This window comes from Odontomachus brunneus, unplaced genomic scaffold (assembly GCF_010583005.1).
Source record: "Odontomachus brunneus isolate Ranch 3 - 2012 unplaced genomic scaffold, Obru_v1 Obru_scaffold_082, whole genome shotgun sequence".
NCBI lineage: Eukaryota > Metazoa > Arthropoda > Insecta > Hymenoptera > Formicidae > Odontomachus > Odontomachus brunneus.
In genome coordinates, this window is record NW_022639532.1 from 444,999 (window position 1) to 462,334 (window position 17,336).

At 38.7% G+C, this 17,336-nt stretch overlaps 3 protein-coding genes across 6 annotated transcripts; 1 reads left to right on the plus strand and 2 right to left on the minus strand.

Moving 5' to 3' along the window:
- Positions 1–1,112: 1,112 nt before the first annotated feature.
- On the plus strand, positions 1,113–3,103 carry LOC116847711 (actin-related protein 6). The gene is made up of 3 exons (XM_032823003.1): positions 1,113–1,342; positions 1,426–2,397; positions 2,474–3,103. Exons 1-3 carry the CDS (start codon positions 1,269–1,271, stop codon positions 2,601–2,603), a joined length of 1,176 nt encoding a protein of 391 aa, XP_032678894.1. The 5' UTR covers positions 1,113–1,268; the 3' UTR covers positions 2,604–3,103.
- On the minus strand, positions 2,580–5,688 carry LOC116847712 (ubiquitin-like modifier-activating enzyme 5). Its single transcript, XM_032823004.1, has 6 exons — positions 5,130–5,688; positions 4,602–4,737; positions 4,129–4,325; positions 3,809–3,995; positions 3,359–3,692; positions 2,580–3,060 (listed from the first exon to the last, which is right to left on the minus strand). Exons 1-6 carry the CDS (start codon positions 5,267–5,269, stop codon positions 2,888–2,890), a joined length of 1,167 nt encoding a protein of 388 aa, XP_032678895.1. The 5' UTR covers positions 5,270–5,688; the 3' UTR covers positions 2,580–2,887.
- A 1,796-nt stretch (positions 5,689–7,484) lies between these two features.
- On the minus strand, positions 7,485–14,697 carry LOC116847713 (casein kinase II subunit alpha). 4 transcript variants are annotated; one of them, XM_032823005.1, is made up of 8 exons: positions 14,493–14,697; positions 13,534–13,765; positions 13,322–13,433; positions 12,996–13,208; positions 12,094–12,288; positions 11,603–11,954; positions 11,411–11,488; positions 7,485–10,458 (listed from the first exon to the last, which is right to left on the minus strand). In XM_032823005.1, exons 2-8 carry the CDS (start codon positions 13,626–13,628, stop codon positions 10,340–10,342), a joined length of 1,164 nt encoding a protein of 387 aa, XP_032678896.1. In that variant the 5' UTR covers positions 13,629–13,765; positions 14,493–14,697; the 3' UTR covers positions 7,485–10,339. The 4 variants fall into 4 exon arrangements, with proteins under 4 accessions (XP_032678896.1, XP_032678898.1, XP_032678897.1 ...); XM_032823007.1 differs by having other exon boundaries at positions 11,395–11,488; positions 14,493–14,695; XM_032823006.1 differs by lacking the exon at positions 14,493–14,697 and adding an exon at positions 14,215–14,402.
- Between the last annotated feature and the right edge of the window lie 2,639 nt (positions 14,698–17,336).

Consider the following 17,336-nt stretch of genomic DNA (forward strand, 5'->3'; position numbering starts at 1 on the left):
CCGGTTTTTATTATAAAAAATAGCGTGAGAACATTTACGGTGCAGACATAGCCTTCTGTCCTTTTCTTGTGGTCGTTTCATTTGTAAGTCTATGGTTCTAATTTGAGAAAAATTTCATGTAGGACAGTAGCGACTCGTAGCGGAAACTTTAGAATTAATGTCTTGATCTTTAGCCAAGACTCGAACCAGAGAGAAGCATGAGAGCAGCCACCAGCCTGATTTCAATGGCCAGAGCTAGGCGCTAAAGTCACTTGGGTTGCATTCCAAAACGTCGTTTCTGAGGAAAATCTTACTCTTAAATCTATAGTGTATATAACGTGAACTATAGATTTAAGAGTAAAATTTTCCTCGAAAAAAATGTTTTGGAATGCAACCTTGATATATAAAAGTTGCTTTCCAATAAGAGACACAAGTCGACACAAGTATTATCCTATCTTTGTTACTTACTAAGGTTGCGTTCCAAAACGTTCTTTTTTAGGAAATTTTACTCTATAATATATGTAACTATAGTTATTGAGTACAATTTTCCTCAAAAAGAACGTTTTGGAATGCAACCTAAATGTGGAACAAAGATAGAATGATGTTTGTGTCGACTTGTGTCTCTTGTTGAAAAGCAACTAAAGTACCGCAATCATCCGCCATGTTTATTCCAGCCACACGCGGTTGATTCAAAACGTCTAAATTTGTATGAATATATTGCGTAAAGTAAAAGGAAACAATAAATAACGTTTATCACTTTTTTTATTTGTATAACATTTAATATTTAATATTTTGTAACACATAATTTCACTGCGACTATTATTTGAATTTGCCTCGTTAATATAGTTTTTTTTAACGAAAAATTAATTTGTGCTATGACAAAAAGTTTTATCAGTCTGCGCATTATATTATGACATGACGGAATAATGTTGGATTGTCTAAAAATATGTCAATAAATTCGGTAACCGTCAACGCATTTGATAGTAGGTTTCCTTTATTTTATCGAAATGATAATTCGCACTTATACATTATATTCAAGCGGGTGGCCGTTCTCAGACTTCTCTCTGCTCGAATCCTTTCTAAGCACAACCAATTTCTGCTCGACACCGTTAGATGGCGTCTGGCGACCCAAAAAATTCTGGAACTTGTAGTATGACCGCTCTCGGTGTACCGGTGTGTTCGTCAGCTCTTTTAAAATTTTCGCGGCCGCTAAAACAAGATTTGTTCTTCTCTCTGTTGTATATATGATACGTTGACGTTGCATTAAAAAATCTCAATATTTTCTCAATATGACCAACTCCACTTTTATCATCGATAACGGCGCTTACACGGCGAAAGTCGGTTTGTCCGTAGAAACACCAAAGTGAGTAGAATGTAAACACAACCGAATGACATATTTATGCACGCGACAGTGTTACATGTAATTCATATATGTAAATATTTCAGATTAGTGCCGAATTGTATAATGAAGGCGAAGAGCGAGCGTCGCAGACCCTTCGTGGGAAATCAAATCGAGGAGTGCAGGGACGCCTCCGGGCTGTTTTACATTTTGCCCTTTCAGAAAGGTTATCTAGTGAACTGGGATGTCCAGAAAACTGTATGGGACTATATATTCTCGAAAGAGTCCTGTTCAGTGAACTTGAGCCAGATGTCTGTGATAGTCACAGAGCCAGTGTTCAACTTTACCAATATCCAAGAAGCCATGACCGAGATCTTCTTCGAAGAGTACGAGTGTCACAATCTCCTGAGGATAAACACAGCAAGTCTTTCCTGTTACAATTACAGAGCAGAGAATCCTGCCACAAAGTGCTGCCTGGTGGTCGACAGTGGTTACAGTTTCACACACATAATACCTTATATTAATGACACAAAAATAAAGGAAGGAATTAGACGAATAGATGTGGGTGGTAAGCTTCTGACCAATCACCTGAAGGAGATAATATCCTACCGTCAATTGCACGTTATGGACGAGACATATGTGATCAACCAGGTGAAGGAAGATTCTTGCTTTGTATCTCAAGATTTCTTCAAGGACATGGAGCGTGCGAGGTACAAGTTGGAGAGCAACACCATCACCAAGGACTATGTGTTGCCGGACTACACGACTCTACGACGTGGCTACCTCAAGGACCCAGAGCCACCCAACGAGCAGCAGGCATTGCGTTTGGCTAACGAGAGGTTCGCGATACCGGAAATACTATTCCATCCGTCGGATATCGGCATCCGGCAAATGGGAATTCCCGAGGCGATCATGGACTCCGTGAAGGCTTGCGGCGAAGAGACGTGGCCGCACTTACTGTCGAACATTGTTCTCACTGGTGGTAACGCCAAGTTCCCGGGATTCAGGGATAGAGTCTACAAAGAAGTCCGAAGTCTGGCCCCGTCGGAATACACGATAAACGTCCATTTACCGCAAAAGTATCTCACACGTTTCATTATCATACGTTTGCCACGTTGGAAAGGAACTTCCTGATGGATTTCTTTCTGCTTTCAGTCCGATTACTTATGCATGGTACGGCGGAAAGAAACTCTCGCAAGATACAACGTTCTCCAGTCTGTGGGTGACGAGGGACGAATACGAAGAAGAAGGATCGTCTGTATGCTTCGAAAAATTTGACATTTAGTTCTAGCTTTTTTACATAACATCGCTATCATTCTTACATACTGTTGGTCAGTGGAAACACTGTAGAGGAGAATTAAAAATCTTGGCAGAAAACAGAAAAAACAGGAACCAATCAGAATTCGCGACGGTGGTAATATTTTCTTTTCTGCCAAGATGTGAATTCTCCTTAACAGAGTGTTGCGTTTATAATAAATCAAGTATAATTTATGCTTGATACAGTTGGATGTAGATTTCGAATATATCAAGCACGGAATGTGTGCAGACGGGCTCGACATTAAATTATCTTCAAATGCATTTCATCTCTGCCATCAGTTCTTCTAAACTCGAGGCTTCGGGAACAGTTTGCTCGCTCTCCGCGTCGAACGCCTGCGTAGGCACGGCGTATGCGTGCCGTACACCCGAAGCTGTCCATACGTATGATTGTGCGTCCGACTGCCCGTCTTGTACCAATGAGATTCCTGTTAAGCGAAATAACATTACATTGAGTTGCTGATAAGCTGAGATTATTCCAAATCTTTATATCCTAAAATTTCTTTCATCAATAAAAATACCACCAGTTTTTACCAATATTGATTAAACCTTAATTTTAACTCTTGAATTTGAGTCTGTTTGGATAGAGTTTAAACTCAGGTTGTAAGACTTAATCGATCTTGGTAGAAACAGGCATAAAAGTACTTATGTCAATCAGAAGGCTCACACACTTAGAGACATTTCTTTCGACAGAAGAAAGTTTGGAGAGTCTATAACCATACGTACCCCACTCGTTGTCTTCATGCACCGGTTTCTCTTCTTTAATTTCTACTTTCTGCTGAATTTTCGGCTTTGCCAAATATTCCTGCTGCAATTGTTTGCAACGCCTATTGTCGCAATTCGGATTCGGCTTGAGCGTCATTCTAGGGAAGAAGTCCTCCATAGCATTGTAACCCAAGTAGTAAGACACTTGTCCGAACTTTAGCAGATACTTCAGAGCGTTCTGCACCAAGAAACCTGCTACTATACCCATTGTGGTGGGTAACGACGCGGCGCATACGCCTTCACGCTTCAGAGTCTTCTCGTCGATGCTGGACGCGACGATCAGAGGTGGAGCACACTGAAGATTCGAACGCAACAACAAGATGATCACAAAAATTACACAGAATTCTCTGATATAATCCATATCTATAAGTATTAAATATTCCTACGAAATCCGCATATTATTAATCTTACCGCGAAACAAGCCGTTTCGCCGGGCACGATGAACTGAATGTGACCAGACACGGCATTTTCAGAAACGCCACTCTCGAACCACGTCTGATTGAGTTCGTTGCACGCGGTATTGATTGCCATACGAGCTTCAAAATTGTCAACGCAACTCAACACCAAATCAACCGGGTCTCCCTTCAAATTGCCTGTACTGCGGAAGTATATTCAAATTTAAAGTAACTACAGAAAAGGGCTGCTTTGAAAATACAAAAAATACTTTCACTGGGATGAAGTAGATTAATACCTAATGGAAAACTACGCAATAAGGTGATAGCAATATATACTTTATCGTGTCCATGAAGTCTTGAAAGTGATCGACAGTCGTGATATTGTAGTTGCGTGTTTCAATCTCCACGTCGGGATTGATGTATCGCAAGGTGTTTGCTGCAGCTTCCACTTTGCTCTGGCCTGCTTGATGCGGTTGAAAGAACAGCCTGTTCATATTGGCGAGTTCTACATTGTCGTAATCAAACAATATCAGCTGCAACATCGGTATTATTGCTCGCTAGATAATTTAGTATCATTCAGGCAGGACAAGAAGAGAGTTTATCATCTCTGTTTAAAATGATGGATGCAAGATATACGATTTCACCTGAATTCCGATCTGAATCAATGACCGTGTTCAGCACGAATTTTACAACAGTTGTAAATAAATCAAAACAGTAAATCAATAAGATGGTAATTGATTTGTATTGAAATTCAGATTGAGCGCAATGTAATCTTGTACTCATCATTTTAAGCAAATCCTTTTGCTGACCTTGCCGATGCCACATCGCGTCAACATCTCCGCTGTCACGCTACCGACGCCACCGATCCCGACTATAGCTACCGACAATTCCCTGATCTTCTCGTAATTGTCTACGATACCCATACGCTTCAGTGCCATCAATCGACTGAAACAACACAGAGTCACCGTTGGAAACTGAACGGAACAGTAAGATGCATGTTAAGCATTGCATATTTAATTGTAGCAAATATTTATGTATACAATTAATATACAATATATACAGTTTACTACTTTTTTCTACAATATGTGATCAGGTAGGAAAAAGTTCTGAATGCAATTAATCAGTTTTTAAATGTCAATAAGGTGCAATAATAAATTTTTATATCTTTATTGTTACATTTGAGTACTGTTCAAAAACTGATTAATTGCATCCAGAAGTCTCTTCGGTCGTTGCAACTGATAAAAATACGGTAGCCACCGTTACAGTGAAATATATAGTTTTACATATTACTTACATTAGATACACAGACAGTGATAATGAGTTGATTTGGAATTTACCTGTACGGATTCGAATCCACCACCTCCGCTGACATATGTTCGATTTTTGACCTTGTGGTCGCTGCTTCCTTACTTTTTCTGTCTTCCAGCTCGCGTTCGAGCTCCGCGATTCTCTTTCGCAAGCTCTCCATGTCATTCATCTTTCGATGTGAGTGACAAATTATTTGAAAAACTACTTAGAAAACCGAGACACTCTAATTACTTTTGGCCCTTGCAGCTGCTCCCAGTCTCAGCTGATTGACACACTACGAGACAGACTCCTTTTAAATGCCTTTGCTCGCGAGTTGCCGTTTTTCTGTCTCTTTTCTGTCCACTTCACGTACATATATCTGTCTCTCTTAAAGTACTGAAAGTGCAATTTATAGTGCAGCTAAAAAGGACACACTTTAGATTTGTTCTTTTTAACTGAGCTGGTGCAGACTATTGCAATAAGTTAGAGTGAAACAAAATATATTTATCTCGCTCCAATTTATTGTATCAATGTGCACCAGTTTAGACAGTTCAGACAAGAACTGGGGCAATTTATGCGATATTTTTCAAGAATAAGGACCCTGATCTTTTATCACGGGCATTGACCGTTTTCCAGCGAGGAACACTGTGTTGCACAAAGCTATTTTATTGGCTACTTGTTATCTCAGATAATGTGTAACGGTATTTTTTGCTGGAAAACGGTCATTGACATTTGCGACAGATAGGTAGGCAGTCTTATCAGTAAACCGCGTCCATGAGGTTCCATCTATCGTCACTCACGCTTACCGGAATGAGCTACAAGAATTTATTGTCGGTATACATGATGCCTTTTCTTTTTTTTATATTCTCTTCGTGAAGAGCAGATGATAAAAACGATAATAGTCGCCAGGAGAAATGAAATTAGTCCAAATACTTTACGATTGATTTTGAATTGTCTACAGTTGCTTAACATTTCCTATAGCAGAGATATGATCAAAGAAGATGCGTGTGCCAAAATGAAAATTAGAGAAAGTAGAACGTGATAATGAATAAAAGTAAGGTGACCAGATTTCCCAGCCTTGAATTCGGGACACTTCATAAATGTGTAAAGCGGGGGTAGGAGGGGAAAAAGATCCGAAAATTATTTGACAATCATTGAAAATGATGAAAAATCGGTGTCCCGAATAGCACTCGAAAAAATTCGAGACAAAGGGCGAAAAATCGGGACGTCTAGTCACCTTAATAAAAGAGATGTTTATGTGGGGTTTCGTAGACGCCTGGTTCTCGTTATAATTCGTCCACAAAAATCGCGAATGCGAAATCATATGATTTACGTAACACCTTCTTTAAGAATCTAATTGAGAGTTCATTATCTAATTTAACAATCATACGTCGGCTTTGTTTCTTGACAAATTGCAAAGTATCAATATATATATAAAGTAATGCGTGTTTGTCGCGCGAAAATAATCGGAATATCTCGTGTACACATCATCTTATGCGCGAAATACTCTCGATATTATCGCATTGGTACATCTCCGATGTGAAAAAAGAAAATGCGCCGATCTGTACTTGAGATAAATGTGTCTGGAAAAAAACCCATATAGCACAAATCTTTAAAAGACTTCTGAAAAAGTTTCAAAAGAGTTCCCAAGTCCTCCAGAACACTTAGAATTCTGTAAATTCCTTTTAGAATTCTTTAGAATTCTTTAGAATTCCTTTTAGAATTCTTTAAAACCCTGGTAAAAAAAAATTTATAGAAAACGATAGAATAAAAATAACCATTTTCTATCGTTTTGAACATGGATTTTGGTTCGTGAATTTACAAAATGTGAATAGTATTCTATCGTATATGATAGAAATAGATATATCGATACTTTTTGTAAATTTACGATAGATATATCGTTACTTTTTGTAAATTCATGAACCAAAATTCATATTCAAAATGATAGAAAACGGTTATTTTATTTTTATTCTATCGTTCTTTATAAATTCTTTTACCAGGGAAGTCTTTTAGAGATTTGTGTTAATTGGGAATAACGCATAATCGTTATCAGAAGACAAAGGTCAATTGGTTCGTTAAGAACGAGGCTGTATTTGTTTCTAATTTATAATTTCTTACGTCGCAACCGTCACTTCGGTTCTCTCTCTCTTTCTCTCTCTCTCTCTCATTATTTCTGCCTTTCCGTGGCATACCCGGTATATCGCATGATATACCGTATCGTTACATCGTGCTCACGGACAAGGTCCGCGTTGTCGCCGGAGAAAGAAACAGACTGCATTCTTTCAATGTTACTTTATAAGTCGCACTCTATGAATATTCGACACAGATATCGCAAAAATATCAGATACGCTACACGTCGCGCTTCTCGCGAGAGTTACGGGTTTGAAAATCAATGCAATCCTGCGCACTTTGGCAAATTTTATTGTCGTACCTTAACCATGTCAAAATACTTTGTGTCGTAGCACACTTCGGATTAGCATATACCTATGGCGGCAATTTTCTTTTTCGTTTCTTTTCTCTTCAATAACGACCGATAATATGTCGTGTGAAGGGAAAGCAATGATGAGCATGACAGTAATGTGAGAGAAAAGGTAAAATTGAGAGAGGAAAAAAGAAACAGGATCTTTCTTCGACAAATCGCGCGTGAAATGAATGCACTTTTGTCGTAAATAAATTATCGTTTTTTTTTGCGAGCAAACGAGCAAGTGTGCAGTAAAAAAAGAAAGGAAAAGTCGAATTCGCTCGAAACACCAGCCTCAAGAAATTTAGAGTCGGGGGAGGGCGAGGTGTTTCAAATGAATTCTCATACGTCACATTTTGATATTTCTCTCTCTTTCTCTCTCTCTCTCTCTCTCTCTCTCTTAACGGCTCGTTACTACGCGAAAAAAAAGAGTATCATAGCCCAAGAAGTCACATCTCAGCAGTGTTATTATTTCTATTAGTGACAATTCGTTATCTTCGTTTCTCCAAGCTAATTTTTGCTTATTTAAATAGTACTTATTCTTCCCCTCTCTCCTCACCATTCCGCATATTCCTTCTTCTCTATAAAACTAAACTAGATTATCGTAAACGTAACATTATGAACAGGAAAGGATATAAAACTTGGTTAAACAAGTACGTGTGTATCGGTGTGTGATTTGTGTGGTTTCGTGTGTAGGGTGTTTGCGCCGTTCTTGCCGCGATAAAAGCGATTTTCTTTCCCTTTTCCAGTCCGACATTCCCCGCCCCACGCGTGCGAACAGCAAGTGAATATAACTTCGACGACACGGCGCGTGACAGCCAAGTGGAATAAATAAAAAAAAAAAGAACATTATTTATATATAACGTTAAATCGCGCGAGTAGTGTGATCTCAGCTCTTTTTACACGTGTATAATATCCTATATGTATAGTAACATTCTTACTCGTATTAGCCTATGAACTTTTTTTCTATTTTTATTTATGTGTCACGTGTAAGTAATGTATGTATGTATGTATGTATGTGTACATCCTTGAAAAATAAAAATATATATAATATATAACGCGAATGTGTGTATGTGTGTGTATGTATCTATGCCTATGTGTATGCGCATGCATATCATGTAACATATCGTCCGTGTATGTGTATGCATACGTATACTTATTAAATGACGCGAGAATAAGGCAAAAACGACGCAGCGGTCAGACTGAGAGAAGCGAACGTTACTATTTCACCGATAATGCAGAGCGTTCTCACGCGCTCTCGCCCCAATTTCTTCTCACTCCGCTTGATTTGATCAATTTACGCATTGTCGACGCGCGAGAGCACAAACGGCGATCGATTCATACGTCCCGTCCGGATAATAATGCATCATTCGTGTTTTCATCATATTATTAGGAACTGACAAATCCTTGGAAAATTATATAAAAAAGATAGTGTACAAGAGGAGCGTGTGTTGTATTCCTATACATTCTTTACAATGTGTGTTATGTCCTCGTCTCGATATACAAATGCTCACACGAATGTACACGATGAGTCATCTCTTACACATATTATTTATATATAGATCATAATTCACGTGTAACTCACTTTGTAACAAAGATACTGTCGTTATGCGATTTTACGTGAATCATGGAAAGCAAACGTCGTCCAGTAGTCGGCGTAAGATTGACCAGCGCACAGAGCCCGAGTTTTACAAATATACACGTTCTAATATTTTAAACCATATATGTATGTGTATGTGTGTGTATGTATGTATGTTTGTGTCGATAATGTTTGTGGATTTTGTGCCAAGGTGCTTGTGAATTTTGCTTGCATTTAATCGAACAGTATTAACTGCCATTTGCTTGGATATACGGATCAGATCCGTCTCCCTTTCTCTTTAAGCATCTTTTATCGAGGAGAACGATCGTATCGCGAGGGAACACAATATGCAATATACGAGCAAATACTGACAAGCCTGTTAAATTTTATGTATCTTACATGTCGCGCGTCTTCGAACTTGACAATTCTTCGATTCTCCTCGGCTAACAATGGCTGATTAGCGTCGGTAGCCACTTTGTGTTACTGGACGCACAGAAGCAGGTTTATTCACAGAGCACAAAGAGTACTTGGCTATAACAAACATTTTATTCAACTATTGTGGTATCAGATATAAACGAACATTTTATCATCGTTAAAAGTACTAAACTGAATGGCCTAAGGTATGTGTATAAGTGTAATTGTGTGTATATTGTGTGACGTGTGTGTATCTGTATATTCGCGAGTGTAAGTGTGAATGCGAACGGGTGACTTTTGTTTAAAATCTCCACCGCTTGCCTGTTATCGCGTAACCACGAGTAATCATCTTTCAAATGATAATGGATCTAGCTGCATTTTTATGCACTTATAGATCTGCCAAGAACACGATGATAATAATAGCAACATCAGAAAAAATAGTAGATATAGTAGGGCGCATCGCGAGTCGTGAAACGGAAGTAAGCAACGCGCTGCCTTTGATATCGCATGCACACCGGCCAATATGGACGGAGCATGTGTCTTCACGCGACTGATTTTACGCCGAGGTCCTAATCTCCCGTGATTCTCTAAGTACGTCGCGAATTGCGAGTGGTTATACGCTTTTGTAGGAGACACAGCAAAGTGAAATATTTCAGTCTTAGTGACGGGATCGATGAAGCCGCTGTTACAAACCAGAATGATTTTGGTGCAGAGAAGAATGTACTTGGCGATACGATATATCTGCTGTTGCATTGTTATATTCTGTAGTAGACTGGGAGTCGGTTTTCCGTTCAGAATTGCTGAACTTATAAGAGTTGAGGCAGTTCTTCCGAAGGGGTCAAACACCCGCTTCCAACTCCTTCCATGCTTTCCAATCCGTTTGTCCCATGGACCGGTACGCTGCTCATTGTTACGCCACGATGATCTGTAATGAGCTCCTAGTTAAAAAAAAATCACACGCGGGATTGCTTTGCTATGTGAATTATGTCGCGCGATTTACGCAGTCGAGAGCGGATTTGGACGGTCGATGCGAATGAGGGAGCGAAATGACAAACGGATTGCTCGACTTCGGAAATACCATACGACAGAATCCGAATCAGCGAATCCAGTTACGTAAGATCGCTGACGCATTTTTCCCGTTAGATCGACTGAGCGCGGTCTTGATATTTGCAAACGATCCGAATCGATCGGGAGGAATTTTAGGCACGGCGGCGTGGGGAACGGGATGCCGAAAGCTTGTGAAGAGAATGTGCCAAGTATGTGTATTCTGTATGTGTATTATGTATCATGTAATTATTGCTATCAAACGTCGCATCTATACTCGTTACGTTCTAACGTAGATAACGTAATTGTTTTGATCATATAAAGTAATATAACACATGAGCAGTACGTGTGTGTATATAATATATATATATGTATATATAATCAATGTTTTCTATACGTAATATTGTATTTACAACTTACAACATCTCCTTCACCTTAATTAAATACAAAAAATTATTTCGATGTGAAGTGTAACATTTGCGATAATATTCTTGCACATTTTTACGCGTAAAAATTTTACAAGCAAATGTCCCTTTCGTATGACACGCATCCACACACACACACACGCACACACACATATATATATGTGTGTGTGCGTGTGTATATTACGACGAGTCTGTTGTAACGATGGATATATAAAATCTTGAGAATAGTAACTTTAGAAAAAGAGATATGTACGTAAGGACACAAATTTCTGCGAAATAAGGAAAAGAAAACGCATTTTACAGTATCAAGTCCTTTTAGCGTCTAGTGTATAAGTTATATGACGTATGTCGATTAGTAGAGAGTTAGAGGTAGATTAAGGTGGTGACATTACCTGGGCCGCTACTCACCTACAGGCACTGAGCCTGTCATGGGAGTAGGCGATGATGACACCATGGTCAACCGACCTTGTTCTTTCACTATGGGATCTAGAAGAGAAAAGCTTCATTTATATCCGGACGAAGCGCGAATTCGCAAAAATGTATTACAAGGAATTGGCGTTCAGACATTACGGCGAAGAGAACGCATCGACATATGCTTACAAAAGTAAGGATGCTCCATAGCCTCGCGCGCAGTTAGTCTCTCGTAATGATCGTAGCGCAAGAGCTTGTCGAGGAAGTCCAAACTCTCCGGTGAAACTAGATGCTGGTTTTCCGAATGTACAAAGCGTTCCCAGCGCTTACGCGAATGCCGCCCTAAAATGTCGTTGAAACGTGGATCGAGTTCAATGTGATACTTGTCAAGATACTCAAACAGTTCCTCGGTCCCGAGAACTTTTGCAATTCGAACTAATTGGTCATAATTATCGTGTCCATGAAAGAACGGTTCTTTCCTGAATATCATACTCGCGAGCATACAGCCCAATGACCACATATCTAATGAATAGTCGTACATCTGAAAGACATCAAACAGTACTGTTCATTGCTTCTGTACACAATACTTGCGCATACATCTCTAAAAAGTTATTTTCTCCCTCTGTCTCGTCGCTGTCGACGCCGCTTGTCATATTACGTTTGATGCACAGAATACATACTTGATAATCTACAAGTAATTCCGGGCCTTTGAAATAGCGAGAAGCTACTCGTACATTGTATTCTTGACCGGGATGGTAGAACTCCGCCAATCCCCAGTCAATTAACCGTAACTTTCGATTCTCATGGTCTATCATCACGTTGTGCGGTTTCACATCCCTGTGCATAATTCCCATACTGTGACAGTAATCTAACGCCTGTACAGAAACCAAACGAGAGCGATTATATTATAAACGTCACAACATCCCCGTTTTCTTACATTTAGACGGTGCGTCAGTCTTGTACAATTCTGTTACTTACTACGAATATTCACAACTCCAAAATTCAAAAAATTGCTGAAATTTTAAAATTTGTTGATGCACCTGGAAGGATGAAAAGGAAGCATCTTTTCACATGTTCTTTAACAGGGAAAAATTTTATTTTTAATAATCCTCTAAATCGCAAACAGATAACATGAAAATCAATAGACCATTTGTGCAAATGACTCGTGTACAAATTAATTGCAGATTTTGATACATCGATAATGTCTTTAAATACTTTTGCAAAACAAACGTGATGATAGTAACAACACTGATAAGTGATTAAACAAAAAAAGAGAATGGGAAAAACGTTACACAAAAATTGTTATCTAAAACTGATAAGTAAATAATTTCCTATCATCAAAACGAGATGAAACATGTGCAAAAGTTTTCATTTTCATCCAAGGCTGCAGTATCATATCGCAGTGTAAAAACAAAACTGAGCAATAATAGACACATGGACATTAATAAGGAAAATGCAAAAAACAGTAATTCAACATTTTCCAGCTCTTTCTGGAACCGATGACTACGTCTATCAAAACAATAATCTTAAAGTTTCACCACAAACTGATATTTGGTTCCATTGCACTTAACAATACACGCACTTTAAGTAATTCGTAGAGGTAGTATCTTATGTCGTAGTCAGTTAGCGTCTGGTATAATTGCTTGAAGTCTGTATTGTTGACATGTTCAAAGATCAGTGCTGGTGTCCTCGAAACAGGATCTTTGACAACTGCTTGGAGTGTAATTATGTTGGTCCCACCTTTAAGATTCTCTAAAATTTTTATTTCCCTTTTTATTTTCTTCTTTTTTACAGGCTACAACAAATAAAAAAAAATATTAATACCTCTTCTCTTTTCTTCCTATCTTATCAGATACTCATTGAATGTTATATGTTCGTTGAATATATAGTTTAGCGTAATTAACATACCTTCAATATTTTTACGACACATTTTTCATTGTTTGTAACATTTATGGCTTCAAATACTTCACTATATTTACCCCTTCCCAATTTTCTTACTAATTGGTAATCATCTTGTTGCCTATGTCGAGAAACACAAAGCAAATCATTAAAACAGAATGTTACCAATGATGTTAATAGCAACAATATCAAGAATTTATATTTTCTATAATAAGGCTTACCCCCAATCAACAACATAAGATTCATAATCCCAGTACTCTCTTGGTTTATGTGAATTCACATCAGCATAAACTCGTGCTCTACTTGGTAATGCCATTCTCTCAAAAGTATTACTATTAATAAGTGCCTTATTGATAGATATACTGTCTCTGCTGTCTATTCCAAACTTACAGCTATTAATGACTTTGTCTCCTCTGTTCACCCAACTACGTACACGTGAGAACAGTAATAAACCTAAACAATACATACAATTTTATTAAAAATCGGATAAATTCGTAATTACACAAAAATAATAAAGAAGATAATACATAAATGATGAAAATTTAAATCACTTAAGCAGCCCTTATGATATAAGGCAATTTGATACAATACCCCTTTAAGAGAGATGCTTGGTATGTGAACGTAATAGTACAGAATATTCAGAAGAAACATAGAAGCATAAACATATGTGTATACTAAAAAAAGTACATGAAAATTTTCAAGCAAACTCAGAATCTTTAAGAAAACGTAAAGCATTGAGTGCAGTAGAAGATATATTATAGCTTGCTGTGAACCTTGACACGGTGTGCGATACAGTTTCAAGTCTGTGCAAGTTCTACCGAAAGATATAAGCGGACAGGATAAAAACACGTAGACAGAGACAAAAACTAGAGTTCTTATCAACTACAGCAAAGTGAAAGCACCTTATTTCGATATTTTCACTTATCGATTGTACCGTCAGGGTCTCGGGAGTATGCAGAACGTGTTCAGGGATCACTTGTTGGCGTGGCGCACGGCGCACGACGATGGGATTCCGTCCAGCTTTCGCGTTCGCGAGATTCGCAACGAGACGAACGTACTAGCGGCCAACAAAGCGAAAGCACGCGCATGCAAGAGGCACAAGGCACGTACACACATGTACCCGTGATATATCACACGCCATCGCAGTCGCGGAATAGACGTAGACTCATATTGGACTCACCTAGAGCATTCCGAGCTCGAATCTTGACTGGATTAAATATAACGAATTCCCGATTTCTTTGCGAGAGCGCGAAGCTTACTCGCGGAATAGCTGAGGCCGCGCGGCCGTGTGAAACTCGAGATTTTTGCGGGCGGCCGGCTTCTTAAACGAGCGAGGTCCAAGATGGCAGCCGGCGACCCGCCATGAACTTCCAAAGTACAGAAGTCCAGAAACTCTTCGCACACAACGATCACGCGAGAGAGATTGTCCGCGAGATAACGATCGTTTTCATAGTCAGATCTTAAAGTTTTAGCACAAGAACATCTGTAATGGTTTCTGCACACAGGACGCGGTAACGCTTGCCGCGCGGCGGAAGTTCGCGCGGCAAGCATTACCGCGTCCTGTGTGCAAGAGCCATAACATGTTAAATTTACGGATTTCTTTGTGCGTTGACTTAAGTTTAAATTTACACACAGGTATGGCCATTGTCCCCTAGTCCATAACCTTGCTTTAATCTTTAAGTCGTAAGAAATTGACCAACCACAGTAGATTATTTTAAAAATAATCAACTGTGGTTGGTCAATATCTTACGGCTTAAAGATTAAAGCAAGGTTGTGGACAAGGGGTGTATTGTCAGTGGGTGCTTTCCAATTGTTTAACACATCTTGACACACACGTACACAAAACCAGTTTATTGGTTACATATTATCTAAAATATCTTGTAAGATAATATACAACCAATAAACTGGTTTTGTGTAACACAGTGTATGCAACTGGAAAGCACCCAGTATTTAACGTAACGTAACATGTTACGGATGTGCTTGTGCGTTGGCTCTAAAGGGACGTCTACATTGGAAGTAAACAGGAAGAAGTAGGAAGTAGGAATAAGAAATTGACCAATCATAGTTGATTATTCTTCTCACATTCGACTGTGGTTGGTCAATTTCTTACTCTTACTTCTTACTTCTTGCTATTTACTTCCAATGTAGACGTCCCTTTAAGCCCATTCTACAATTGCGTGAACGTGGTTGTAAGTGGTTGTAAATGATTACGACAACCTATCAGAGTAAAGCCTATTCTACAATTGCGTGAACGTAGTTGTAAGTAGTTGTAAGTGATTACGACAACCAATCAGAGTAAAGCAATCAGTGAATAAAACATTCGGATTGGTTGACTCTTACGTTCACGACTACGCTTACGCAATTGTAGAATGGGCTTAAGGTTGATATTTCACGTGTCATATGACAAGCTTTTTGGTTGACGAATAAAGAATCTAGAAATACTCTATTCGCCAATCAATAAACGTATCCGAAAGCTTGTCGTACGACACGTGAAATAGCACCCTAAACTGCGCAGTAAACTTACGTATGCTGCTATTTCAAGAATAAGGGTCCAGTTGATTATTTTAAAAATAATCGACTGTGGTTCGTCAATTTATTACAGCTTAACCCCTGGTCTACATTCAATGATTTAAGATTTAAACCTTAAAAATTGACAAATCACAGTCGACTATTATAAGAATGATCCAATAGGATTAGTCAATTTTTAAAGCTTAAGTCTTAAATCATTGAATGTAGATCAGGGATAATAAATCGCGCCTATAATCTGATACGGGCATAATGGCTTGGTTTACATCGTGCACTTGATACGCGTACTATATAGTAATGGCTCCTACACACAGGACGCGGTAATGCTTGCCGCGCGGCGGAAGTTCGCGCGACAGCCAATCAATATGCTGCTTTCCGTAATAACCTTCTAGTTCTTACGGAGAAACAACATATTGATTGGCTGTCGCGCGGACTTCCGCCGCGCGGCAAGCATTACCGCGTCCTGTGTGCAGGAGCCATAACTTTCTATTAAATAATCTTAATATTGAGAATGCATATCAACGATGACGCATCAATCGATATAATAAATATTCTTGATCAGTATTATACCAGCTTAATATATCGTTATTTATATACTTCGTCGATATTAAGATTTTCTAATAGAAAGTTACTATTTAGTACGCGTATCAAGTGTACGATGTAAACCAAGCCAATGACTCTCGCAGCCAGCGTGCGATACGTGACACGTGATATCCAATCAGCGTACAGCTTTTCCAGAACAGCAATACGATCATTGGATATCAAACAGCGCATTGCGCGCATTGCGCTAGTTTGAGCTTTAATAGATCTTCTACAATAATGGAAGATTCACACTGCGTCGAGTCTGATGTTCAATATCCAATAAAAAATAGCTTTCCAATGGAGAATTGAATTCTCTACTAGAAAGTTGTTCTCTTATTGAATATCGGACGCAGTATGAATCCTCCATAAGTCATTAGTCACAATGACGCATATATATAAAACCAAGCATTTGTATAATTTTGTAAAGACCATTCTACAATTGCGTAAGCGTGGTCGTGAACGTAAAAATCAACCAATTAGAATGTTTATTTACTGATTGCTTTATTTTGGTTGTCGTAATTATTTACAACCACGTACGCAATTGTAGAATGACCTTAAAACGTAACTGCATTGTAGGCAATTCTTGACGTTTCACTTATAACGTGACGAGTACGTAATTTTAATTGCACACTTATCTATATTTACACAAAAAACCCTGGCACCAATCAGCGGAGACACGTGACTGAGTTCATCCTTCGTCGAGGCTCTTTAATTGGTCGATATTATCATTGTGTTCATTAAACTCTGCGAATTGTTTACTGGCCGTTACTTTGCTGATATAATTATTAATATTTCTTTTTCTTTCCTTATAGTTTCCCTGCTGCACATTTTCACATCAATCGTATCATAAATGATCAGGACAAATTTCAAGTTTACAGATCATGCGTTTTCATGTTCCATAAAACTCAGAAATACT

Bases quoted from the DNA above. Each gene is read 5' to 3' on its own strand.
- LOC116847713 (XM_032823005.1), bottom strand. From the start codon at position 13,628: ATGGCATTACCAAGTAGAGCACGAGTTTATGCTGATGTGAATTCACAT. The intron at 13,434-13,533 runs GTAAGCCTTATT...TTCTCGACATAG, and splicing joins TCTTATGTTGTTGATTGGGG to GCAACAAGATGATTACCAAT. The intron at 11,955-12,093 runs GTATGTATTCTG...GATGTCTTTCAG, and splicing joins AATTACTTGTAGATTATCAA to ATGTACGACTATTCATTAGA.
- LOC116847712 (XM_032823004.1), bottom strand. From the start codon at position 5,269: ATGAATGACATGGAGAGCTTGCGAAAGAGAATCGCGGAGCTCGAACGC. The intron at 4,326-4,601 runs GTCAGCAAAAGG...CCGATGTTGCAG, and splicing joins CGCGATGTGGCATCGGCAAG to CTGATATTGTTTGATTACGA. The intron at 3,061-3,358 runs GTACGTATGGTT...TTCGCTTAACAG, and splicing joins GCATGAAGACAACGAGTGGG to GAATCTCATTGGTACAAGAC.
- LOC116847711 (XM_032823003.1), top strand. From the start codon at position 1,269: ATGACCAACTCCACTTTTATCATCGATAACGGCGCTTACACGGCGAAA. The intron at 1,343-1,425 runs GTGAGTAGAATG...TAAATATTTCAG, and splicing joins TTGTCCGTAGAAACACCAAA to ATTAGTGCCGAATTGTATAA. The intron at 2,398-2,473 runs GTATCTCACACG...TTCTGCTTTCAG, and splicing joins AACGTCCATTTACCGCAAAA to TCCGATTACTTATGCATGGT.